General features: G+C 41.5%; 1 protein-coding gene across 1 annotated transcript; it reads left to right on the plus strand.

The window, feature by feature from the left end:
• The first annotated feature begins 653 nt into the window (after positions 1-653).
• Positions 654-25,743, plus strand: LOC127602122 (transmembrane protein 132D). Its single transcript, XM_052068002.1, has 9 exons — positions 654-1,474; positions 8,157-9,036; positions 13,868-14,005; positions 16,800-16,986; positions 18,800-18,943; positions 21,387-21,592; positions 21,781-22,045; positions 23,354-23,545; positions 23,634-25,743. The coding sequence occupies exons 1-9, from the start codon at positions 1,402-1,404 to the stop codon at positions 24,903-24,905; spliced, it is 3,357 nt and encodes a 1,118-aa protein (XP_051923962.1). The 5' UTR covers positions 654-1,401; the 3' UTR covers positions 24,906-25,743.
• The last annotated feature ends 52 nt before the right edge of the window (positions 25,744-25,795 follow it).

Below are 25,795 nucleotides of genomic sequence, written 5' to 3' on the forward strand. Positions count from 1 at the left end.
TACAGAGTTTTTCAGGGGGTTGAATTTTAGTGCAGTCATACTTTTACAGACAGACCTATTGTTCCAATGTTCAGACCAATCAAGTCAGCCTTTACGTGAGGGAATAGAATTTTAATGGAATTTTTATAGTTCATAATATTATAACGGATTATAATAAATCCGTCCTATGGAGATTTGCGGACAAAAAAGAAGAAACTGGAAAAAAACCCATTGTGGCTCGACTCGGACAACGGGCACATACTGTTTGGGACGGTTTAAACATATATTTGAAGATCTTATGCTCACTCACAAAGAAAGCAATCTGTCAATCAAAACAAAATCACTCATAACAATCGAGTACACTAGTTTAACTCCCGTGTCTTACTAGTAACGGCCGGTTTACCCCAAGTACAGTGACACTTGTAGCATACTACAACTGGCAAAAATTACGGAATCACCGGTCTCAGAGGATGCACATTCAGTTGTTTACATTTGTAGGATAAAAGGAGTTCACAGAGATTATTTTTTTTTCCACGAATGCTGCAGTAGACGCAGGAGTTGTGTTTTGAACTATAATGAGGTTTCACTTATTTCTGTTAGCGCAGTGGAGATTTCGCACGCAAGCAGTGCTGTCACGTTTCCGGGATCAACAAACTGATAATAACGAAGTAATAGCTACACACAAACATGAAAGAATTTCTTTTCAAAGCATCAAAGAACCAGAGGTTACGTAATAAACATGCGCGCAAGGCATGCCGAATATATTTTCGATCGCGCCAGGCGAAACCTTTTCTAATCAACCTCTTTCATTTGAATCAATCGGGAAGCTATAGTGGAGCGGCTGAGGGGAAGCCTCGTTAACGTGTGATCTCCCTTGAGAAAACAAGTACTACGTCACGATTGGCTTGCAAGTCAAACCAAGTAGGGTTAATCCGACCAGCTGCGCAGTGGCCGTGGTTTCCCGGACGGACGAACTGTGACAGATGATGATGACATTAGTGCCCTAGGCTGAGCTCAAGACACTCGCTGATCTGCTAGAACCTCCGCAGAGTCCCGATCAATCTGGAGCACCCGAGGAGAGAGGAACTTCGTTTCGATGTTTAACAACCATCCCGGAGCATTCTTGCTCTCTTTCGTTTTAAATCCAAGGATTTCATCATTCTTGGGCTGACATTTCAAAGAACGCCATTTGCGAGGCTCGTGCGGCGCAACTTTTTAAGCACAGCGGAGCCGCGGATGAGCGGATCTCGACGTGCCTTCTTCGGCACCTGCACAACGCATAGCCCAACAGGTGTGATGGCAGTCGGCGTACCGCATGTGGACATGGATGAAGACACATGCAACACAATTTACTGAAGCGGGAGCGAACGAGCAAGGATTGAAAGTTCTGTCGAAGAAGAAAGAGCCGCGACGGGTGCCAAAATGAACTGTAACTGCCCCCGCTGGAGGATCTTACATCTGATACTTGCCACCCTTTCAAATGTCGTCGCCCAAGGTAAGACTGCATTGTGCAAACTTTATCACACCATCCCGGGGCACTAACAGTAAACACTATTAACGAAGGCTCCAAAACTATAGTTAGCAGCTGGGTTTCGAAAATGGACAAAAAGGACAAGTAACAGCAACCGCCGAATGAACTGTTTATTTTGCGCACATCCATCAGTGAGGGGGAGGCAGCGATCTGCCATGCAAGCCGAAAATCGGCTTTCTCTCCCAGTCTAAATAATAGATAAATGCCCTCGTTTGTGACACAAACTTACATCTTCTCTCTGCAGTAATACAGCATTTCAGCGACCTTACACATGTCACACTGTGTCAAAAGCTATCATGGCATATGCAACATTTAGCAAGGAATAAGTCAAAAGAGCGCAATATTTAATGTCGCGCAACTTAAACCATGCCGAATGTATAATGCATCGTTTCTCTATGGGAAGTAATACGTGCACCCACGCGCACGACCATATGCACGGCCACGCTCACAAGGGGGGGGCAAATACCGGAGCAACAAAAGTCAAAAGCTAATGCAATCATTTAATTTCCCAGTGCAATCTGAGTTAATTTCTATGGAGATAATGTCAACAAATAATGAAATGGAAACATTGCATATTTTTCTCCTCTAAATCAGCTTTTAACGATCTTATTGGGCACGACAATGTCGACCAATCGCCGTGCCAGCTTAAACCCCACTCAGCTTGCCTCCCCCCTTGCTTTTTATCTTCTCTAGCTTCTCACTTTGCCGCCTCCAGGGGTGCATGCTGTGTGGGCACCACATATATCATCTTATGTATGATTTTATAAGGCACCCGCTAAAGCAAGTAATAAGATATACGTAGAGTGTATGAGGCTGTCAAAAGATGTTTGATGATTTAAGTGGATTTGGTTTGTATCCTGCTGCAGTAATTGTCTCACCTGCAAAGTCTTTCTGAAAAAAAAATCTTTTGAATGCATCTTAAAATTCAGCTCATGATTCCTAATTTATGGCAACAACAAATCTGATCAAACTGAGTATCAAGTCAGGCCAATATTTTTAAATGCATGTCAATAGATCGTATAAATGACTAAACACCCAACAGCGCACATTACATAAACCTCAGAATAAGATTCTGTACATTTTATGTTGATTCTGCTAATATTTGCTGTAGACTTTCAGACATAATAAGAAAAACATGTTTTATTCATTGTTGTGTATCGGGTTTTCTGTTTTATAGAACTGCCCTCCATCATACTGGGAGCTGTTTCCAACATTTTCTTCCAATTATGTTGTTAAGTGAGGTTGCCTCAATGAAAGGAAACAACTCTCACTATTGCTGCAAACAATGCCATGGTCCTTTGTCATCTGACCATATCACTGAAAAGCAGTCATAATTTGTAATACAGCTGCATTTATAATGCATGAACATGTATGGATTGCAAAGTACTGTGTGTACCTTTGTATGTATTGTGCATGCAGACAGTATAGCTGTTTCACAACTGGAAAGTGAGTGAAAGTGGTTGAGAGAAGAGGATGGATTGGGTGACATTTGAACCCGAGAGAGATGACCGTTTAAAAAAGATTTTATTCAGTTTGCAGTTATAGCAAGGAAAATATTTCTAAACAGTATGATCTGAAATAAAATACTATCTATTGGAAAGATTTGATTAATAACATAATAGTTCCGTTTAATAGAAACTTTATTAGGAGAAATGTAGCATTTTTGCTTAACAATTGCAAATTCTCAAAATGACTGACTAACAACACGAGACATTTTTGTATCCATCTACCGTATTAGCTTTGAAAGCAGACAATTCTTTTTGTCTTCAATGATTCTATTGGGAGTCAAATTGTGAGTGCCAGCTGTTTGCTACATATGCTAAAAGCCATTATGGCTCATTAGAATTCCCAATGCTGATTCAAGGTTGTAGATTCAAAGAGGCTAGCAGAATTATGGCAATGAGAAAATGGCTTAGTAAAAAAGAAAAAAAAAGGACTGTAAAGAATGAAACTGAAATTATTTTTATATATGTTTCCCCCTTCAAAACAAATTACTGGTAAACTCAAATAAAAGGCTAGTTTCAACTGGTAATATGGGATGGTATTTACAAATGCACTTGTGAGAAGACACCATTGAATAAACTTTCAACCTTTCCCGGACTGCATGATTATACTTCTCATTTCAATTTTAACTGGAGGGATTTAACCTTCTGTAGGAGTGAACAAGCTCCAGATACAATCACAATCTGAAGCTCACTTTCCGCTCTGCTTGCTGCACTTCAAATTTGCACGATTTTGCATTTGATTTCATCCATGTAACGTTTTTATTTGGGATCAGTAGAAGTTGAACCCGGGTCCAAGTATCAGCTTGTATTCTTCACCCTCGCGGTCGGTGGGTTATGTTGTGCAAAACGGGAGAGGTGGCTATCGGAAGCTATTGTAACTTCTGCATGGCAACACTGATGCTTTCTGACTCTGCCATGGAAAAGAGGAAGCTTCTGGTCTTATGGATATGACAAATATGAGAGATCGGAGCAGCTGGGGCAACATATTTGCTCTGAAGTTTGTCAGCTCAAAGCAGCTCGCGTGGTGATAAGTGAAGAGGTTGGCTCATACTCCAAGTTTTTAACTACCGTATTTTCCGGACTGTAAGTACAAGTTGCATTTTTCGGGGAAATTTATTTCATCAAAACAAACACCAAGAACAGACATGTCATTTGAAAAGAAAGTTGAAAGGCAAGTAAAAAGAGAGAACAACAGGCTGAATAAGTGTACGATATGCTAACGTTACATGACATATAAACAGCAAACTGAGAACTAAAAACATGCTAACAAGTTTACCAAACCATCAGTGTCACTCCAAGTCACCAAATCCAATGAAATCTTCATCCTCCGTTTCACTTTTAAAGATCTCCATGAACTTCGGAGGTAGAAGATCCGGCGGCACTTCCTCTTCTATGTTGCTTATGTCAGACTCATCATCAGTTATTTTTATCAGTTACCGCCAATCTAGAAAGTGTCAACATAGGCCTAGAGCACCCCCTTGCAGTTTCATGTGAAATGATACAATGTCTTAATCATTTCACACATAAGTCGCTCCGGAGTATAAATCGCACCGCCTGGCCAAACTATGAAAAAAACGGAACGTGGCAATGAGGAATCATGTTTTTTAATCGTACAGAGACTAGGATAAATGCATCTTTGGATGGACTTTGGAAATGGTCATAAGATTAATATTGTGATTTCCGTGCACTGAAAAATAGGTGAAATCCTGAGAAGGACATATACAGGCTGTAAAGGGAAGAGATTGCATGTTAAGTACCTTGTTGCACTGCATTCTGGATCCAGTTTATATTCCTCTGGCCAGAGATGCTGCCAACCCTGGTATTAAACTGCACATCTGTCACTGTGGGGCCTGTTGGGCTAAGTCAGGACAACCTTGTTTCCAGCTTCCTCCTCCGTTTCCTTGCGCTTTGTCTGCCACATACAGCAAGGTGAAAAGCATGGGGAAAAGACGCCATTGTGCTCTACTAAAGGCTTCTGGGCTGTCATGAGGGTGACACATACAGTACTGGCGTGCCCTGTGAACTGTCAGACGCCATCGCAGGCTTTTTGGGTGAGTCAAGATGAAAACCAGAGGAGACGACGGTAGATGAACTCCTGAAATGTCAACTTCCTTGGAGGGGCATGATGACTGAGTTTGACACAGAAAGGCTCTGAGATTTCATTCACGCCGTTTTTCAGAGGTCGACATCCTACTAATGCGTCTTGCACAACATTTCGAGTCGGCACATTTAAATGCAGCGCAGATACGATTTGTTTGGGTGTGAGTTGCCTCTAATACGGGTTTTCAAATGCAATACCATGCTTATTGCAGCTTTATCCCTTTTATGATAATCTGCAGAGTAAACACCAGTGTTTTTGTCCTTAATTCACTAAGTCAGAAAATTATCCCAAATGATCAACTGAACACAGGCTGGTTCTATCAGAACAGACTGAGAACGGGCAGTGCAGGCTACACTTGAGCGCTAAAAGCAGATTGCATATCAGATCACGTATTTATTACTTTTTATACTTGACTGATTTGTTTTTTTCTCAAAAGCCTGTGTTGTCACTACCTCTTCAAGTAAAGGAATAATGAATGAAATGATAGATTTGACATTTGTATGTACAGTATATGGTTAAAAAAAAAACAATCATATCCCATCTTCAATTAGGCGCACAAGATCCAATACTTGTCAAATTCCTCAGTTGTAAATGATAAATTTTGTCACGTTTTGCGTGATGGCAGTTGGAGAAGCAGGGTGGAACTGACCAAGATGTATTTAACAAAAATACAAGCAGGAGTACACTGGGAAAATACTAACTACAAGTACTCAAACAAAGTCCTGGAAATCACAAGAAAACAAAGTCCCGTAACAAACGAAACCTGTGACAGGAGCTGAGCACACAGGCACACAGGCACTCACAACTCACAATGACCCACCAAAGACTGACAGAACTCAGGGACCTAAATACAAGAAAAGTGATGAGACAACGAGAAACACCTGGACAAGACACAAAGGGGTGAGGGAGCTGATTGGCTAAACACAAGGGACACTGATGACGAGAACAGGTGGTGACAAAAAGGGCGCACGAGGGAACAAAACCAAACGTAACCAAACGGAAACATAACAAATTTGTTCTTAATAAAAGTGAGTACTCATGACAGGGTAGACAACAATTTCAGTGACACATGCCAAATCTTCAGTATGACTGAGAAAATAGAATCTAAGTGATCAAAATGACTCATTTTATTAAATAATTTGTGGAAAATATAACCATGCAAAAAAAACCTGATTTTGTGTCATTTAAACACTTACTGCACACACTAGTTAGCAGAGCAGCATGGGGAACATATATACAAAAATCATGTTCATACAATAAAAAAACGTATAAAATAGGGCTGCACTATATACCAAAAAATATTGCCATAAATGCCCAAGCAACATACGTTGTGCAAAGACCGGCAATACGTTTGATATGGAATTGTATGCTTTGATCTGACTTTAACCTTTTAAATTCTCTAAGATATTAAGATATTGTCATTTCTTTTGGTGCATGTTAAATATTGCAATCATATCAATACAGTAATCCCTTGTTTATCGCGGTTAATGGGGACCAAAACCACCCGCAATAAATGAAAATTCGTGAAGTAGCGACCATGCACCCCCCCCGTATAGGTACATGTACATGTGTATGAGTATAAAAAAAATATTTATAAGGCCAAATTTAATGGTATACATGCATGTAGAAATACATTTTGCCGTAATTAACATTACTTAATGCTGAATACTAATAGATATAAACATGTATAAGTTAGGTTAGGTTAGTGTATGAATAACAAAATCCAGTAAACATATTCATGTAGTACTGTATAATTTGCTCTATGTGACTAACTCTTGTTTTGCTGACTTTCACTGCTTCTCCTGGAACTTTGCGGAATTTTTACAGACTTAAATTTATTTATTTATTTATTAGGAATATGTTTGAAAAAATCCGCAATGCACTGAAGCCGCGATAAACGAACCGCGAAATAGCGAGGGATCACTGTATTGCAACATTCAACACCAATAACGCATATCACATATTAGTCCAAAATCATGCAGCCTTAGAAAATGAAGAAACATATCTTTAAAAAACTCTCTGGACTGCATTGTGTCATCCTAGCCAAGCTTTCTTGCATGAGCGGATAAGCCCGCTCAGGGGAGAGGCGAAGCGTTTTTTTGAGACGGCCACAATCGTGTAGATGCAATCGACTCAATGCAATTTCACGATGACTGCATGAATCTGTTGAGAACACCAACAGCACTTTACAGTGATACTGATCCAGTGACCCAGATGATGATTTGTGACCAGCGTGTGCAACTCACAATATGTCTCGTCGTGCTGTCTACTCTATTTTATCAGCTCAGTTGTCTAAGTATTCTTCCTATTCACACGTGAACGTGGCCTTCACACAATATGACTTGTTTTTAATCTGCTGGCTATTCACAGTCCACTAACCGAATCTGAAAAGCTCTTTTAATCCTGCTTTACGGTGGCGAACTTCATCTATGAGCCAGATGCATCAGCTCCCACCTTCAACTTGCCCCCTGCTCCACTGTCCCCTCCCAAAACCCGATCGCACGCATGCACACGCACGCATGCGCTCGCATGCACACAAAGAGCAAGCAGAACGTGTGTGTGTGTGTGTTGGGTGGGTGGGTGGGTGAGGAAACTAGGGCAGGGGAGAAGAAAGAACTATGGAAAATGAAGGCAAACAAGCTCACTTGATGGATACAATGGCGACATTAAGTAAACATGTTTAGTCCTACTTAAAACATGACCATCTACCAGAATTCATTTGAGTATCCTTTGTTATCTCAGTAATGTAAGTGCTCCCTCTGTTTTATTGAGCAGAGATCCTGTATAATGCTCGTGCGGGAACCCAACCAAAAATTTCTTGTTGTCTTTTTTATTTGTTCGAACATTAACTTTACATTTGAGGACATTTTAAGGCAATTTTGGCAATAGTACATCTCTTATCCCCTATTTATTTGAACATTACCATAATTGTAGGCGATATGCCTTTGTAATAATTAACTCCTGACAGAACCCTTGTGAACCAGATGAGTTTTTAATGCTATGATGTGATGTATAATATATATTTTTCTTTACCTTGTAGACTTCAACAATAAGGAGCTGACTGACACAAAGAGTCCAGTGCCTTTCCCCATCTTCTTGCCAGTCAGCTACGAGGTTCAGGATTCTGACTTCCTCTTCTTGAAAGAAGCAGGGCAGGACTTAATGAGGAATTTCAGCATGCAGAGTAACACGCAGCCCTTTGTTATTTTGAGAGCAGGCCGCCAGCCGGCTGTCATCGCAAGCTATGGCCCAATGTCCACAGAGCAGCTTGTGCCTCTGGATCTGGTCCAGTCTGTGCAGCTCTTCAATGCCCCTAACGCCTTCACCTTCAACTGGAAGATTCAGGCCTTCGTGCTAACACCTCGGGTCTTCTCCACCAAGCCCAAAGTGCGGGTGCTCTTCTACGTGGCAGGAAGAGACTGGAACAGGGACGAAGGAGCTGAGGATGAGCTACCATGTGTGACAGTCTATGCTTTCTGGCAAACCCAGGAGGTGAGGTGTTCCTGTGCCATGGGAGGTGAGAGGGGAACTTGCGTGGCTGAGCTACTACCTTTGCCTGGCTGGTTCGGTCAGGGGTCTGAAAGCACCAGCGGGGAGAAACAGGCCCCATCAGCTGGGAACCTTGTAGAGCTCTACTACCAGGCACAGCCCAAAGTCAGCGGCAAGTGTAACACACTAGATGGGACTCGTTGGGGAAGCTCACAACAGCAGCAGGGGGAATACGTCCCCGTCACGCCCATGCAGAGGATTGGCAGCGTGCGTCTCCTGCAGGTGCCCAAAGGAATGGCCACACTCTCTCGACTCAAACTTGGCAATTCCATCATCATACGGACATCCTCCAAACCGCTGAAGAAGACCGACATCGCTACCTTCTACATCCTCATGGCCAGCTCTGCTCAGCTGACTAACTTCACTCTCAGGTAAGTTCGTGATTTTGGTATCCTTACTATTCCTCCTTGTCAGTGCGTATCTGGATGATGTCGTTCGGAGTCGAATTGATTCTACAACGGTCAAAAGCTCATTTGCTATTCAACAAAAAGCGAGCCAGTCATGTGCACTCATCTATAAGCCTCAGGGGGCTTCCGAAACTGGCACATTCGAGGAAATGAGGCATTTCTTGGAAACCAAGACTGAGATTCTTTCCTGGAGACGTGGTGGATAATTCAACATAATATGTATCAGGAATTAATGTTTGAGTTTATACAGCCTGATGACATTAAGGGCTGAAATGTCGTATTCCTCAAGACTGACATGGATCAAATGAAATCCCATAGCCTGTAGACACTTAAATTCATTAAGATGGTATGTTGTTAAATCGTTTAATGTTGTTGACCTTGAACTCGGATATACAATACAATACAATACATGCTGATTTATATAGCACTTTCACAACCGCGGCAGCTGTAACAAAGCACTTTACAAAACAGTTAACATAAAGTAAAATAATAAACACAACACATAACATAAAACACGGACAGTCGTGCAGTCGTGCAGTCCTAACCACTTTTCCGTCACACGCTTTGTTGTTTGAAGCAGTTTGAGATGAAAGAGGAGAGAATCAAAGTGTCCTTTAACCAGTGGATCGGAGATTACCGTTGAAAGACTCGTTTCTCTTCGGGAAATGCACCACCGATTGAGGAATTGTGACATCACACCATTATTACTGTGAAGAATTTTGTGATGGAGGTGTGTGCTTGACATTAGGTATTTCAAGAAATGTGTACACTTCCTTAAACTGAATTCATCCCATCCAAACAGATGACCAAAGAGATAGGAGTTGTCAAAGTGTAGCACAGACTGTTACAATGTCAAAATGTTGGCCAAAATTAAAAAGAGATCAGTGTTACAAAGAGCCTTACAAAAATTTGACTGATGTTAATGTGGATGTGCTGGGAGATAATACTCAATACTAGTTAGTCAAAGTTGCACTTTTCAAGGTGACTTGAAGATGTATCTGTTTTAACTTAAATATCTCAAAACGCTACTTTAATTATCATTGACAATATAATGCCTTTTGTTATCCGTTATCAAAGGAAATTCGACTGTAAGGCACCCACACTAACTTGCTCAGACATTTCTACTGTCCTTCCAAACAGCTTCTGCATGTTTAAGTGAATAACGATCTGTCAGGTGGTGTAAAATGATTTTATTTAATGTTTTTGGAACTGATTTGGGCGACCTGGTGGTTGAGTGGTTAGCGCACCAATCTCACAGAGCGGAGGTACCAGGTTCAATTCCAGCTGCAGCCTTCCTGTATGGAGTTTGCATGTTCTGCGTGGGTTTTCTCCGGGTGCTCCCAATTTCGTCCCACATTCCAAAAACATGCATGGCAGGCTGATTGAACACTCAAAAATGGTCCCTAGGTGTGAGTGTGAACGCGGATGGTTGTTCGTCTCTGTGTGCTGTGCGATTGGCTGGCAACGGGTTCAGAGTGTACCCCGCCTACTGCCCAAAGACAGCTGGGATAGGCTCCAGCACCCCCCGCCCCCCACCACCACAGCGACCCTTGTGAGGATAAAGCGGATCAGTTAATGGATGGATGGGTGGATAGTAACTGATATGTTTTCTATTACTGGTTTGTTTTGCATAAACATTTAGATCATGTGAGGCTGCCTAAAAAAAGGATTGGCTTCACTTGTCACGTATTTGAGAAAACTGCCATGAGGATGTTTTTAACAAGAAACACTAATATCATTACAGACACTATTGGTGAGACCAAAGCGGTCCCAAAGCCTGTTTGTGTTGGCTTCTGGTCGATTTTCAGAATCTTTTCAGTTAACGGAAGAAACAATCAATATATTCTCAAAGATAAATCTGCCGTACCACTATCTTGGTGTGATCACATGACTCAGGAGAGGTGAGTCGGTGAGAGCGTTTGGTCTTCTTCTTTGTTAGATAATGATTTGTATTGTTTGTATGGCTTTGACTTAAAGCACGGCATCATTGTCGTATGATCAAGTGGCATGACTTTGTGTGAGTGATCTCTTCCAACAGGAAGCCTATTGGTTTATCTATGTGACAAACGCGGCTTTTACAACCATTTATAGTGCTGTGGGGGCTGCCATCTGGCAGCGATGTTGGCATAAAATGGGACTCAACCCCTTAAACAGCTCCATGAGTGCAATAAGCACGATGCTGATAGCTGGTCATCAGACTGGCTAAACACTGGACATTTGCCTGCATAAATAATTGCATCTGTTCTTTACTGTCTACACGACCGGCCCTGCAGTGATGCGTTCACAAAACCAGAGACGGGAACAACAAATAACTTATGTAGATGCGGGAATAATTACAAACCCACTGTAGCATGTTGAAAATAGCCTCTGCGATGAAATGCTTTTAGAGCATTTGCACAATGATAGAGGTCTATGTTCTACTCAGTTGTATTTCATTTTTGATACACTTTATGACATACCAACAAATTACTGTCAGCCTTTCATAAAACAATTTAAAGAACAGAATATTTATCATAAAATGTGTGCCACCACCAGGACGTGCAACATTCTGTGTATTTTCAATCAAGTATGTGGGAATGTACATGCAGTAGCCATTTCAAAATTCTATGTTTGAGAAGATAGAAGGTGAAACAAGGGGCCACTCATGACTTGCCTGGTCAAAAGTGAGATGGATGGCAGGTGCAGCACCTGAGAGCTGTTTTTCCTCACACACTGTCAGCTTCAGTCTGCATGGCCATCGATCTTGCCTGCCCCGGTGCCTCCCTTTGCTCGCCGCCTCCTCGGGGCCCACTAACCAACGCCATGGACACTGCTTCCTACTCCGTATAAAAAAAAAAAAAAGCCCTCCTCAAATCACAGGGGATTTTATTCTTCCCAGGGAGAGACAAAGGGGGAAAACAGGCGGATAAGTCTTCTTGTTGCTGTCACTTTTTATTAGTTAAATCCTGCTCCTCTCGGCTTAATACACAGCTATGCCTGGCTTGAATGCCACCTTGGTTTTCTTATCCCCACATTGAGTCTAACGTCATATGAAAATGGCATGAAAACATTTTTTTCTAAAGCTACCACACAAAAATATGACGCTAGATGGGCAAAGTAAATTGTCCCACAGGAAGCTCTGTTTACTACTTTCTCAAATATCCACTTAAATATTGTCAAGTCGAAACAAACGTAAAAGTTTGATTCAAATCATAATTCAATAAAATTGTAGTTTGGCCTTAACTACTACTGACAACATTAACAACAATCACACTCTTCATACATCTTACATCATACATCTCAAACCGCTTCAAACAACAAAGCGTGTGACGGAAAAGTGGTTAGGACTGCACGACTGTCTGTGTTTTATGTTATGTGTTGTGTTTATTATTTTACCTTATGTTAACTGTTTTGTAAAGCGCTTTGTTACAGCTGCCGCTGTTGTGAAAGCGCTATATAAATCAGCATGTATTGTATTGTATTGTATCTTGGGTTAGTGTTAAGATCAAAATATACTGTTGTGAGAAACATATATTGCCACTGCTGTCACCGTGCAGACCACATGCCGTCTGCCAGAGCTGGTCATAAGCAGCAATATATTTCACAACACTGCAGTTTGAATGCGAGTATGAGAGGGTTGAACCTTTCTCAGGAATACATACCAAAGCGATTAAAGCACTACATAGTTGATAACATTTGAAGTGTTTATTGACAAGATGACTACAGTAAAAAAAATAATAAAGAAAAATATATATACACACACACACACTGTATATATGAAGAGGGAGAGATATAGACGTTAACCTATGTCTTCTGATTTCATAATTGAATCTCCGCTCTTTCAAATATGAACCTCATTCAGGTTCTTGTTTCTGTGAGCTGCTTGACTTGACTACAACTTTTGGAGGATAGCAAAGCCAGCCAACAGAAAAGAGAAGCTTTTGCAGCGGCTCTCTTGAAGTGCATGGAAGCGTGTAGCGTCATTTCACTGTGTGATGATACAGCAGATGCCTGCATGCCAAGATTACTTGTTATTTCAAACCTCCCCCTCGAATGCAGTAAAGCTGAACATTGCAGATGGTGTCATACACACAAACACGCACATGTGCACAGAAACTTAGCACAAAAACATCTTCAGGTTTCATTAAATATTTTAAAGTGAGCGATAATGTGTTGTCAAGGAGCAGTATCTCTCCTTTTTCTGGGGTTGTTACAGCCATACTTGAACCATAATCGCTGGTGCTCTTAATGTAGATGACATCCCTCTTAGAGAGTCACAGTGCGATCAGTACTTGGTAATTATCTGAAAGGTTCAGGGATAAGCCATGTAGCTTTGCATGCAGATGAAAGCCAAGAAGAATTACACGCGGAGGCTACTCCGCACGGGCAGTTGGAATGAATCTTACTGTGTCTTTTGCTTATTAATGTACCATTATGTTGTTGGCTTTGCAAACAAAAGCATTGTATCTCTGTGTTGTTGTCATGAATTCCTTAGCGCATGCAAGCCTGGATTGTAAAATTGGAAGAATATCTCTTGCTGTAACATGCTTAGTGGGGATAGATTTTTAGCGGAAAGAAAAGTGCATGATGGATTTCATGTGAACACTCATCGAATTGATGTTTGCTACTTCCGCTCCAGATTTCACACATCGTTGTAAATGTTGCATACGGCATTGATAAAAGTGTCATTTTAATGTGAAAACAAAGTCTGAATGGTCAGTTATTTCCCTACATTTCACTGACTCGCAACAGGTGATATTTTTATTGACCACTTTCTTGAACTTTCTTTTTGTAATTATTTTTCTTATTTTTACAGAGCAACAATAAAGAACGGCGTGACCTTTCGTACAGCAACACCAAGTAACTCATTACTGTGGGACATCACACTGGATACGGGTGCAGATGGAGCCATCTCTGTTACTTGTCAGAGGAAGGCTCCCATACCTGGAAAAAGGCAAGGCTGTCTATTTTTCACATTCCACTTGAATATCTATGAGCTGTTTCATGAGTTGAAATTTCAGTTGCCTGACGAAACAACACTTCTGGAGTCCTAAGGGAATCGGCAAAGAGCTGTGTCAGATATAAAAGCAGTTCTTATGTAGCTCTTGCGGCGCATATCACTGTTTGTTTGTTGGCAACTGTGAAGGAAGAGACAAACTTACCTGACAAGAGCAAAGCACAACATTCATACTGTGTCCCAGGAGGGGATCCCTTGTACTCTGGAAGCACATGCTGGCTGTAGGTGTTGCGTAGTGTAAATATAGCTACTTCTTTAAAAATGAAAATTGCCAAAATAATCCTCAAATCATACTCTCAGCACATTATAGCCATTTCCAGCCCCCCCCCCCCCCCCTCACCCCCGGCCCCTCCATCCGACCACCACCAAAAAAATTAGGAATGGCTCAAAATCAAAATAATTAATAATAAGTGCATTGGGACACTTTGTCACTTTAATTCTTGCACAGGCATCCAAAACATTTGAAAAGGGGAGACAAGTGTTGAAGTGTTTGTGTCAGGGAGCGCCCGGATCACAATCTCTGTCATAGTTCGTTCCAAAGCTGTTTGATGAGCTTCTTCCATGCAAGACTCATCCAAGCATGCCTCATTTATGGCCTGTGCTTTGAGGACCGGGGCACAGTCATGATAAAAAAAAAAACAAAAAAACACACTTCTCTAAACTCTTCTCAAAGTTACAGCCATACAAAACGTCTGCTGTGTCATTTCAGGCCCATCATCATGAGGAAATTCTCCTCACAGGTTAAGAAAACAGTCCGTAGGCGATGACCCCCCCACCACCACCACCACCACCAATACATATGATATAATGTCGATGTTCAGCCATTGTCGTAATGTAGTAGGGACACATATAGCCGTTGGACAGTCGGTGAGTGCATGTGGGCCAAGTTGTTCTTGGCCTGTCTGAACAGTATTCAGATTTTTAATTCAGGTCATCTCATTCAAACTTCCCAGTATTGCCCTAAAAGAGGTCTGCCAAGGTTCAACTCAAACTGCAAGATTAATTCTCCCTCGGAGAAAGGCTTTCAAAAGCAAAGGTGCAATCTGCGAGTGATGGTTTGGCACTTAGGGAACACACAAGTTGCACAGGAAGCCAAAAAATTAGACTTTTTAGTATTTAGTATAAGGAATATGAAAAGGTGCAATTAAATCACTATTTTTTTTTCATGCATGTTTGTGAAACTGATTTTTTTTCAGGCCATACTACAATAGATACATTATGCTTTTACAGATATTATCTGCTGATTTGACCACATTGTGTTGTTCTCCCCATTCAGCATGGATAAAACCATTGTTTACCACAACATCTTTATAGTTTAACATACATCATGCTGACTAATCCCGACATGAAACCAACAAATCCCTTGCGGTCTCCATCCACAGTCACTCACACCACAGATGGAATTCCCTTGAGTTTCTGTTTCTAAATGCATTTGCTGTACGCTTGCATTTAAAGCGTATTTATCCTGCGTTTCAGTAGTTTGAGCTTATTGTTACAGACAGCTACTCGCAGACCATAAACAAGATGCAGTGGTTGCTTTGCCCTGCAAGCTTTAAAGAACATGGATATAGTAGCCTCAATCCCATTTTATCCACATCTGTGTTAATGCATACTTAAAGGGATGGATGCATGCTTTTGTCAAGTCAATAGCTTTTTTTGTTTTGATACTTCATTGGAATGACATTATCTTTTAATACCAGGTCTTGGTGCAATATGTTGAGATTATTCAATTATTGTAAGACCCTGTTTTTGCTTTAGGACAGGCAGATACAATCAATCATAGAGTGAGAAGAAAGGGGATGCAAAGCATTGCAGTTGTTATTGAGTTTGGAACTAATGGAGGATTAACAAATGAGCTGGTGTTTGTCATATTGTTGTTACTCTAAAGTAGGCTGATGGGCAGTCCCTCAAGAGTTCATTTGGTTATAACAACAATGCCCGGGGTCCAATGTGTTTACTCAGTAGGAATTTGTATGACAAATTATCGGGTTGGGGCTAGTTTGGATTCATAAAATAGTCGATAAAAGAAAACATTTTTCAAGTGTCCATAACTATTTTCGGTAGTAATTGAAGTGATCATTCCTCTCCCAAAAAACAACCGTAGAGTACATTTGCATGACGCTACAGTGTTTGTGCATGCGGCTCTTTACGTTTGGACAAACTCAATGAATGAAATTAAACGGTTTAAGCACGATTATGCATCAATAAAACCCGACTAGGCTCTCTGTCACTGCATTTGGCGTCACTTCCCTGTTCGCGTCTGACACTGTCGGAGTACCAAAAGAGTTTGCAAACTTGAATGCTGGATGTGAGGGACAAACGCTCCCAGGTTAGCTTAGTGCTAGCTAGAAACTATGACAGAACACGGATAGTTTTAAAACTTTACCAAAATATTAAAAAAAACACACCCACACACCTTTGATTCGGCTGTTGGCAAGTGTATGGCCAGGTATTCATCAAACAATTAGTGGCCTATTAAAGGGAATCAACATTCGCTGGTTCAATGGTAAATGTATCGATAACGTGGATTCTTATGTTACTGTGAACTTTTCTCAGGTTCCATGCACTTTGTTAGTTTATCCTTGTAGTCAAACGGACCACTACATGGAGTTATTTCACATTGAACAAACAAACCAACTCGAACTTTTTTTGGGGGGGGGCAACCTTGTGCTCTTCTGAGTTAGATTCAAACTATATGCCTCTCTAACAAGACCCGTGCTTCCCCTCTTAGGCTTGAAAGCAGTCTGTTGGAGGTGCTTCAAATGGATTTTGAGGTTGATGAGCTAAACAGCCCCGTCAACAGTCAAGTGATCATATGGAAGCTGGAGCTCTCATCCAAAAATACAGCCAAGACTGAAGGAGCAATGAGGATCTACACCACTCAGAGAGACTTTGTTGGCCTGGCCTCTCTTATTATGGTGAGTCGGCATCAGCTCGCATGCCACATTATGAACCGGCGTTGATATTACTGGCGATAGCGTTTGTAATAATTCCAAAGCTTGGATTGCATCCTTTGCGCATCAGCACACGAAAATACAAAATGCACTTTGCTCTGATCCAATCCTGTCTGGCTGACTATACTTTGGACTGTTCAGCAAATGGGTTCTATTTTAAGCAAAGAATGACCTTGTGTTATTGACAGACAGCAAGCTGATGTCTTTCTTCTCCGTTCAGACATGCAGTAATGTGGTCATCCGCTCCTTGCGGTAGCTGCCTCGTGTGGTTCTATTTTTGTGCTCGGTCTGCTTCATGCTACCTTTCCAACCAGTGAATACAATTTTACATTTTGAATGAACATCATGACATTTTTACAAGTGAGTAACAGTGGCAGTGAACCTGCTGTAGTTGTCATTTGAACCAGTGACCAGAGTGGGTCACATTCATATTGCTGTCTGCTTCATTTTTATTGCACGGGTCCTGAGGGGCCTGAAGTTATGAGGAGGATATGTTATCCCTATTTGTGAATTTGACATAGTCCATATCCATTAAGGATTAGAAGTTGACCTCAGGCGGCGGACCAAGCATGAGATTTATTCTCTAGTACTATAACATACTCGACGATGCCAAATGCCACAGTTACGGACTTGACATCTGCTTTTGAACTATATTGTCATGCCAGTCAAAAAAAAAAAAAGACAAGTCACTTCTGCCTCATTTAGACCAGTTTTACAGTTCAGAGACAAGCATCCATCTGTTTTATTTGGTGAATTTCACTGATCATTCGTAGAACCCGACCCAGCTACGCTCCACTACTCTCAGACTGTCATGCACATGTGCGCACTAAAACACACACACACACACACACACGACAATTATTTCAACTTCATTTGGACAGTGTGATTTTACACAGGAAGACACACATCCATCTGCTTCAATTTGATTATTCATGACTGCCCACTAGCATGTGTGCCGTGCATTCAGCAAGATAATAAGGTTACAACCAAATGTATGTACCATTTTATCTATAAATGGCTGTGATTGAATGTGCTGAGAAATACCGTTGCAAAATTGAAGTGTGTGTATATATATATTATAATTGAGAGAATTGTTTAAAAATATTCACATTAATCAGTTGATGACTTGAAAATTATGCTGAGCGTCATTTGCATAATACATATCTGAAAACCATAATTTGCATCATAAAGGTGGTGCATACCTGCCCAAAAAAAAAAAAGAAATTGGAGTCTTTCTGCTCTGAAAGTCATCTCTGGTTTCGATTCTTGGTGACTTTTCTTTTTGAAACACCTCATTTTAAAGTACTCTTTTGGAGTGAGGGTCAGAAAAAAGCCACAATGTCAAGAAAAAAGCTAAATGCATCTTAATCTTTTGGTACTTGATTGAACCTTTTCTCTCTATCATCAAGAGGTGTGCTAAGAACCTCTCACATATTTTGATGGCTTGGCAGCGCAATCTGTCACAGTAACCTTTTTGGAATACATTACGTATTGCGATAAAATCACTAAAAGCTAAAGAAAGGTAAGGTGATGTTGCATATTCTGTTTTTTTAATTTTTTAAATAACTTCTGGACCATATTTTTCATTAGATCAGTCAAATTCAGCATTTGACTTCGGAGGTTGTACAATACGTATACTGTACTGGTATTTTTGAAATGCACAATAAAATGAGTGTGAATGCTCAACATAACAAATATCTGCTATATTGTAGCATACAGTGTTCCATTTTTTTTAATCTTAACCACAAACAGACCTGTTGTATTGTTTGAACGGCAGGACACCGAGATCCTGAACACTGCAATCCTGACTGGAAAAAAGGTGGTGGTACCTGTAAGAACAGTCGCTGTTGACGAAGATGGCCAGATCACTGATGTTTCGGAATATGCAGAATGCAGCTCTACTGATGAAGATGTTCTCAAGGTTTGGCTCACTCGCATGTACAGTACACGACTTAAATTATTATTATTACCGTATTATTATCGTTTTTAATCGGAGCTACAGTTATTTTCTGAATATATATTTTCTTCCTTGACACAAAACCCGGGGGAGCGGCGTGCCATGTGCGTGACAGCAAGGACAACAGTAGACAAATACGTTCTCCCAAAGTCACCTCTTCTCTCCATCTCTTTTCCACTCAGTAAAACAAACTGTTAGTCGGGATTCAACAGAATCCCCCATCAATCTCTTCCTCAATGAACAGGCGCTGAGCTAAATCGCTCAGCACAAATTACCTTGCAGTCTGCCACACTGCTCTCATCCTGTGACTTTTCTCTTTTATCCTGCGAAACCTGGGCATGGCTGAGTGCCAAAAGCCGGCTTTTTTGACTGATGAAATTGAAAGTCAAGGCCCATGAATGCGGGGTCACAGAATATGAAAATTTACATTGATTTACATTTATGTTTTTTCATCTGCGGTGATTGAGGGGGATCAAATCTGCTGGCGCTAGACGTGGGAAGTATTTTTTTTTTTAATAGCACTAGCATTTCACAAAACAAAGAAGAATATCCTCGAATATGTAATGATGACATCAATCGGGGAGACAGCGTGGACATTGACTTCCCTCCACAGCCAGATGGAAGAGAAATGACAATCCCATTATTTTTGGTGTTGAAAGAGAGAACCCAAAGATCAATGTGAGACAAGCAGATACAATACAATACAATACATGCTGATTTATATAGCGCTTTCACAACAGCAGCAGCTGTAACAAAGCGCTTTACAAAACAGTTAACATAAAGAAAAATAATAAACACAACACATAACATAAAACACGGACAGTCATGCAGTTCTAACCACTTTTCCATCACACACTTTGTTTTTTGAAGCGGTTTGAGATGAAAGAGGAGAGAATCAAAGTGTCCTTTAACCAGTGGATCAACATGTCATCTTTATTGCATGAAGTTTGGATTGTATGAGCACATCTATGAGAGGTTTTTTTTTCTCCTCAGGTCAGAATCGAACAACTTTCTGACTTGTGTGACGAGTCAGGATCTTGATGGGGTGACTCATTAGAGTTCTCAGAATTTGGCAAATTGCTAGTTTGCTTCTTAATAGAAAAACAGACCATTCTATGAATCTTTCAAATATATTTTCAGGTGAAGCTAGAGTTGTAATTATCATTGAAAGCCTGCCTTTCACTCTGTCTGTACTGCCTCATGAAAAGAAGATACCATTTAAAAACACATTTCAATTTATGACATAAAAACCCATTGGGTGCTACGATTGTTGACAGAATGAGATTGTGACCAAGAAGAGAGGGCGGCTGCCACATTGAAAGATATTTTATTTAAAATGATGTTGTGAAGCATTATTTGAACATGGCTTGAAGTTCAGTTTAAGCGTGAAGCTCAAGATGATGTCCCGGTTAAAAAAAAAGAAATGAACAAAGTGTCTCAGAATATGGATGAGTGGATGACTGCGTTCACAATGAATTAAAACATGAGGACTCCTTCTAGCTTGAAACACAAAAAAAACCCTAACTTCTTGTCTATTGATCCATGCGTGCATTCGGAATTCTCCATCACTGCCACACTGCAAATGCACTGTTTGGATTTAATTCATGCATGAGCTTATTTGTCAGGAAGTTAGGCCATCGCGGGGTGACACGTCGTGATGCGGTTGGTCATTTAAAAGCTTTAGCTGTGGACACGGCTGCAGGATGATTCTGTACTACACTGATGATCCTCTCTAAAATAGCACGCGCACGTGGCAGCCCATCGTGTAAGCCAAGTGCTGGATTCGTGCAAATAAGAGCAAGATTTGTATTCCTCCTCAGGCTATCAGTCAAAGTCACATTATTTTTTCCACTCCTGTGTGCATTTCCAGAGGCTGGTGACTGAATTTCAATGTGGCGTTATAATTGTCCTGTTTGTTGTGGAACGGGGTCTGTCCAGAGGACCGACGAAAAGCTGATTCATGTCTTCGATTGCCCATGTGATCTTTCTGTAGTACTTTCAACTCTCCAAGGTCACTTTTGAAATGTGCGTGTAATGAATGCACTTGGCTGTGAAGCACTGATGTTGAGCGCTGTGGGAAATGATATTTTGATTAACATAAAACTGCAGTGCCACATCTTCCGAAGGCTTTGGATCAGCGATCATCACAGTAGTTTATTGCGGCTAACTGACATAACTAGCCTAACACCTGCAGTGTTAAACTGTCACAAGGACATTCAATTTAGGGAAAATTGACCGCATCTATAAGACCACTGTTTGTCACGACTTAGTTGACTAACATCACCCTCATTGACAGCCTAATCATCTGTGGATATGGTTAGTTCACAAAAAAACTACCTGGACAAACTCGGTGATATAATCAAGGACATTAAATTGACAAAGTACCCCTGTTTCTCTTCCTCTCCAGGTCTCGGACAGGTGTGACTATGTTTTTGTAAATGGCAAGGAGACAAAAGGCAAAGTCAAGATGGTAGTAAACTTTACCTACAGCTACCTCAGTGCTCAACTTGAGCTGAATGTGTGGTTGCCCCGGCTCCCTCTCCGACTGGAGGTGTCGGACACAGAGCTGAGCCAAATCAAAAGCTGGAGGGTCCCTATACTAACGACCAAGAGGTGGGTTACAGCTTTCTGTCAATAAAGGACGACCTTCTTTACCCTCCAGCCATTCCTTTTCAACAATTCAAATAATTGGTATTACCTGTTTTTGCTTGCCCTCTGAGCCAACAAAAAAAGAGCCAGGGTTGACTGATGAGAACCTACGAGTCAATGATCTAATTGGTGGTGTGTTTTCTTTGTTTCAGATCTGGCTGGAACAGCCAAATCGATGAAAAAAAGGGAAAGGGCTGTACATTGCAGTTTCAGCACGCTCTGGTGCGTGTGCTAACCCACTTTGTGGCCGAGCAGGCGGACCCTCGGGACTCTCAGGCCTATTTCCTGGGCTCTGACTGGCAGGTGGATGTAACAAGACTTGTTAGATACTTTATGAAAGTGGAAGATCCTCGTGTGGCAAAGCTGCGTGCCGGGAGGGTGCTATCCGGCCAGGACATTGGGACCACTGCCATCCAGGTAAATACATCCAACCAATAATATGTGAACTATTGAGGAGGGCAAGTAGAAAACAAGAGAACTGCATGAGGATTGCGGCTGACTTGTATGTTCAGGCCAGCGAGACCAGAGTAAACCACATTTCAATATTGTTATAGAGGTCATGCAGCAAGGCGAGGATTACGGTAACTCATTTATATAAGCCCTAACCCATGTGTTTTTCATCAGTTACTTTTACTTATTTTGCATTGACGTTTGCCCCCCTCCTCCCCAAAAAAATGCAGATTCAAATCATGACGTTTGATTCATGGACAGTCATTAGTTTTTGGTTCCAAAAAGTGGATGTCTTTGGTAGGATCAGATTCCGCCTCAGCCATAAGAGGGGCACACAAAATGCATGGATGGGCCTGATTATTATGAAGACCCCGCAGACAGTACTTACTTTGCTCCATATATTTGATTATCCTACAACTACAGAATCGCACTGGATTATGTCCCAATCTTTAATGACACCTTTTGCGACAACCGCTGGCAAGTATTATTACAGACAGCATTTAAACTTTGTCAACATAGGAAACGTGGGCTGAAACTTTGCGAGGGCGACTGATCCAAAATTTAAAATAAAGAATTCCGGCATCTTTTTATTTGGCCACTGCAGAAAGAAAACCTACAGCAATAGATTGTACATAATGGCCAAAAACAAAAGTAAGGTCACGAGTGGAGCGGCATTCCCAGCCTGAACAGCTGTCAAAGTGGCTTATGCAAATGGCATTAAAAGGGGACACTGAGAGCAGACAAGACCATGTAAAGTCAATTACAAAATTGGGATTATGCACGGCAAATAGTTGCTCATTCCTAGAAGAGACGGAAAAGTGCAGTTCTGCATTCACGATTGAGGATATTTCTCATCTCAAAGGCATCTCACTGAGCAAACATAAGCAATTGTATCTGGTGCGAATTGATGTAATCCTCATTCGACAAATTGTAAAGCCGTGCGACATACATTGAAATTAATAACAAATCACAACTGCATCCACATCCATGCTCCATTTGCATCTTTGCACACACACATTTAGACAAGTATTTTATTTTTTTTCTTAAATTGTATTTTCTAATTCTAATGGTATTTCACAAGTCTTGGGACTTAACTGGACTAAGCTGGGACCTTGGGTATCAAATTCCGTTGCTTATCAAGGCCAAATATGTTTTAGTATGACAATATAAAATTCCTTGACTTGAGTAGATAAACTTACCACACAAACTGTGTTTCGAATCCGACGGAACTAATTTGTGATTCAACTTACTGGATGTGACATTGTTCTGCGACAGGTGTTTTCTCCACTCTCTGATGCAGTCTTGGCCAAAACAATGGTGAAAGTCACAGATGAAAAAGTCACCATTACTGAACTGGGGGTCCAGATGGTTGCAGGTCTCTCAATGACCCTACAGCTCAGCACCGGAAGCAACAGGGTCATTGTGGCAACCACAACTACAGAGGAAGTTCTGAGGTTGCCCAAACAGGTGATATTCTCCATCAACTTAACTCCACCATGATTGAATGGTCATTCCAAAACACAGTGACAATTTCTTTTGTTTTCTCTCGCATTAGGAAGCCATGGTCAGTGCATGGGTCCAGTTCAGTGATGGCAGCCAGACACCTCTTGACATATACGATGCTGCCTCTTACCGTGTGACGGTGTCTACCCTGGATCAGGGCGTGGTGTCGGTGCGTGGCGCCCCTCCAGCCGTGGTGGCAGAGGGAGAGGGCGAAGGAGTTCTGGTCCGGGTGGAAATGTCTATCTGTGAGGCCTGTCAGAAGTCCAAACGGAAAAGCACTGTAGCTGTGGGCAACGGCAATCTTAAGGTCAAGTTTCAGGTGAAAAGTCGACCACCAGACAAAAAGAATGACGGTGTGGACTTCCGAAATGACGGGGAAGAGATTGACAGGAAGCAAAGGAGACCATCAGAGGTTCCTTCTCCACACATCACATTGACGAGAGATGAGAGCCCCTTGGCAAAGTCCACAATCAAATCTCCAGAAGGAACGTTCATGACCAGCGGCAGCCTCGGGGGCGTGGGGAAACCAAGCACTTCGGGAAGCAGCCCCACCAGCGCGGTCAATATCAGTATGATGAGCAGCCCCGGCGACGGCGGAAAAGCGTCTGGCCCTGACAATATGATAGTGGACAGTGTTCGTTTCACAAGTACTGTCAAAGCTCCCGGTAACCTGGTCAACTCCAATAATTTCCCCACTAAAATTCTTGCGCCTGGACAAGAGTCAGTGGAGGTGGAGATCAGCGGAGAGGAAGATATGTTGACAAACAGACCCCTGACAGACTTAGAGATTGGGATGTATGCTCTCCTGGGGGTCTTTTGCCTGGCCATCCTGGTATTTCTTGTAAATTGCATATCATATGTTGTAAAGTTTACACAAAAGAAGTCTCCGTCACATGGCCAGGAGCACACAGGTCATAGGCATGACTGGGTGTGGCTTGGTACGGACGCTGAACTTGTAATGAGCGTCCCGGGAAGTCCCGTTCAACAAGACTCGCAAACTATGACCACTGTGATAGACATTGGGCCTGATAAAACCGCCTCACTGTCCAGAAGCCCCAGTTGCCTGGCATCAGTCACAGACTCTCCAATTAGTTGCGTGGGCGCCTTCAGGAGCAAAGCATTGCCCCCAGATTCCCTACCCTCACCAACCAGCAAGAGGAAGCGAGTCCACTTCACCACCTTTTCCACATTGGAGTACCAGCATTCACCGCAGCTCTCACAAAGGGAGAATGGACACGGCATCCACTGGGTTGGGAAGGAAGAGTATTGTGACGAGGGACCCCAAGTACCCATTACAGACCCCAGGGACAGTGGACAATCGTGAGTCTGATCAGATTTCACATTGCAAATAATGTGGCTTTGATCACCTCAATGCCTTTGTTGACGCGCTGTCACAAACATGGACGGGATGAAAATAAACACCAATCCTTTTCATAACCTGTTAAGGCCTTTTTAGGTGTACTGTACACATACTGTAAAATATTGTTCATAATAAAGAAATGAGTCCATGTCCGACTTGACATAATAAGCCACCAAATGCTATGCTGCATGTGGATATACAATTCTTCAAATGTTTGCTCTTCCTGATGACAGACATTGAAGAGCTTATAAAATGCAATACGGAAATACAGAGCCCACATGGGTTTTAAATCCATGATAGTCACATATAGTGTCTATGTCTATTAAGCAACAGATGAGGCTTTTTTTTGGTGGGTGTTATCATTTGGTGTTTGGTTACCCACGATAAATTTGAAATGTATTTTGATTTTTTTTTACCTGATTCTGACCAGTTCCTTTAATAACCAGCCTGTTGCAAAATATGAAAATTGTTGGAAGTGTTCGTGTTAACACCGGAATTAAGCCGTATGAAGTGTTCCTCGTGTGCAAACGTTCCCGTGTATTTAATCGGAGATGCCCTGACATGAGTAAGAAATGCAACCCAATTTAGGTCATGTCAAATGGAAAAATGTAGATTAATACTTGTGCAGGTGAATCCAAAATGTGACTTTTTAACTGGCAGAGTATCAAGATTTGTTCAGAAAAACAAAACAGGCGCTTATATGAAATGGCATACTATGATTGGATGGTCAATATCTTTGCAGCTGCAACAAAAGCAATGTGCTATGTCAAAGCAAATGTTTCCCCATGTACTTTTCGAAAATGAGTCCTTGTGACCCTTTAAACAGGCACCTTTTGCACTTCATCAAACAAAAA

The sequence above is a fragment of the Hippocampus zosterae genome, chromosome 6 (genome assembly GCF_025434085.1).
Source record: "Hippocampus zosterae strain Florida chromosome 6, ASM2543408v3, whole genome shotgun sequence".
Classification (NCBI taxonomy): Eukaryota; Metazoa; Chordata; class Actinopteri; order Syngnathiformes; family Syngnathidae; genus Hippocampus; species Hippocampus zosterae.

Excerpts from the sequence above, each read along its gene's own strand:
- LOC127602122 (XM_052068002.1), top strand. The coding sequence starts at position 1,402 with ATGAACTGTAACTGCCCCCGCTGGAGGATCTTACATCTGATACTTGCC. Across the intron at positions 14,006-16,799 it reads GCTCCCATACCTGGAAAAAG|GCTTGAAAGCAGTCTGTTGG; the intron begins GCAAGGCTGTCT and ends TTCCCCTCTTAG. Across the intron at positions 18,944-21,386 it reads CTGATGAAGATGTTCTCAAG|GTCTCGGACAGGTGTGACTA; the intron begins GTTTGGCTCACT and ends CTTCCTCTCCAG.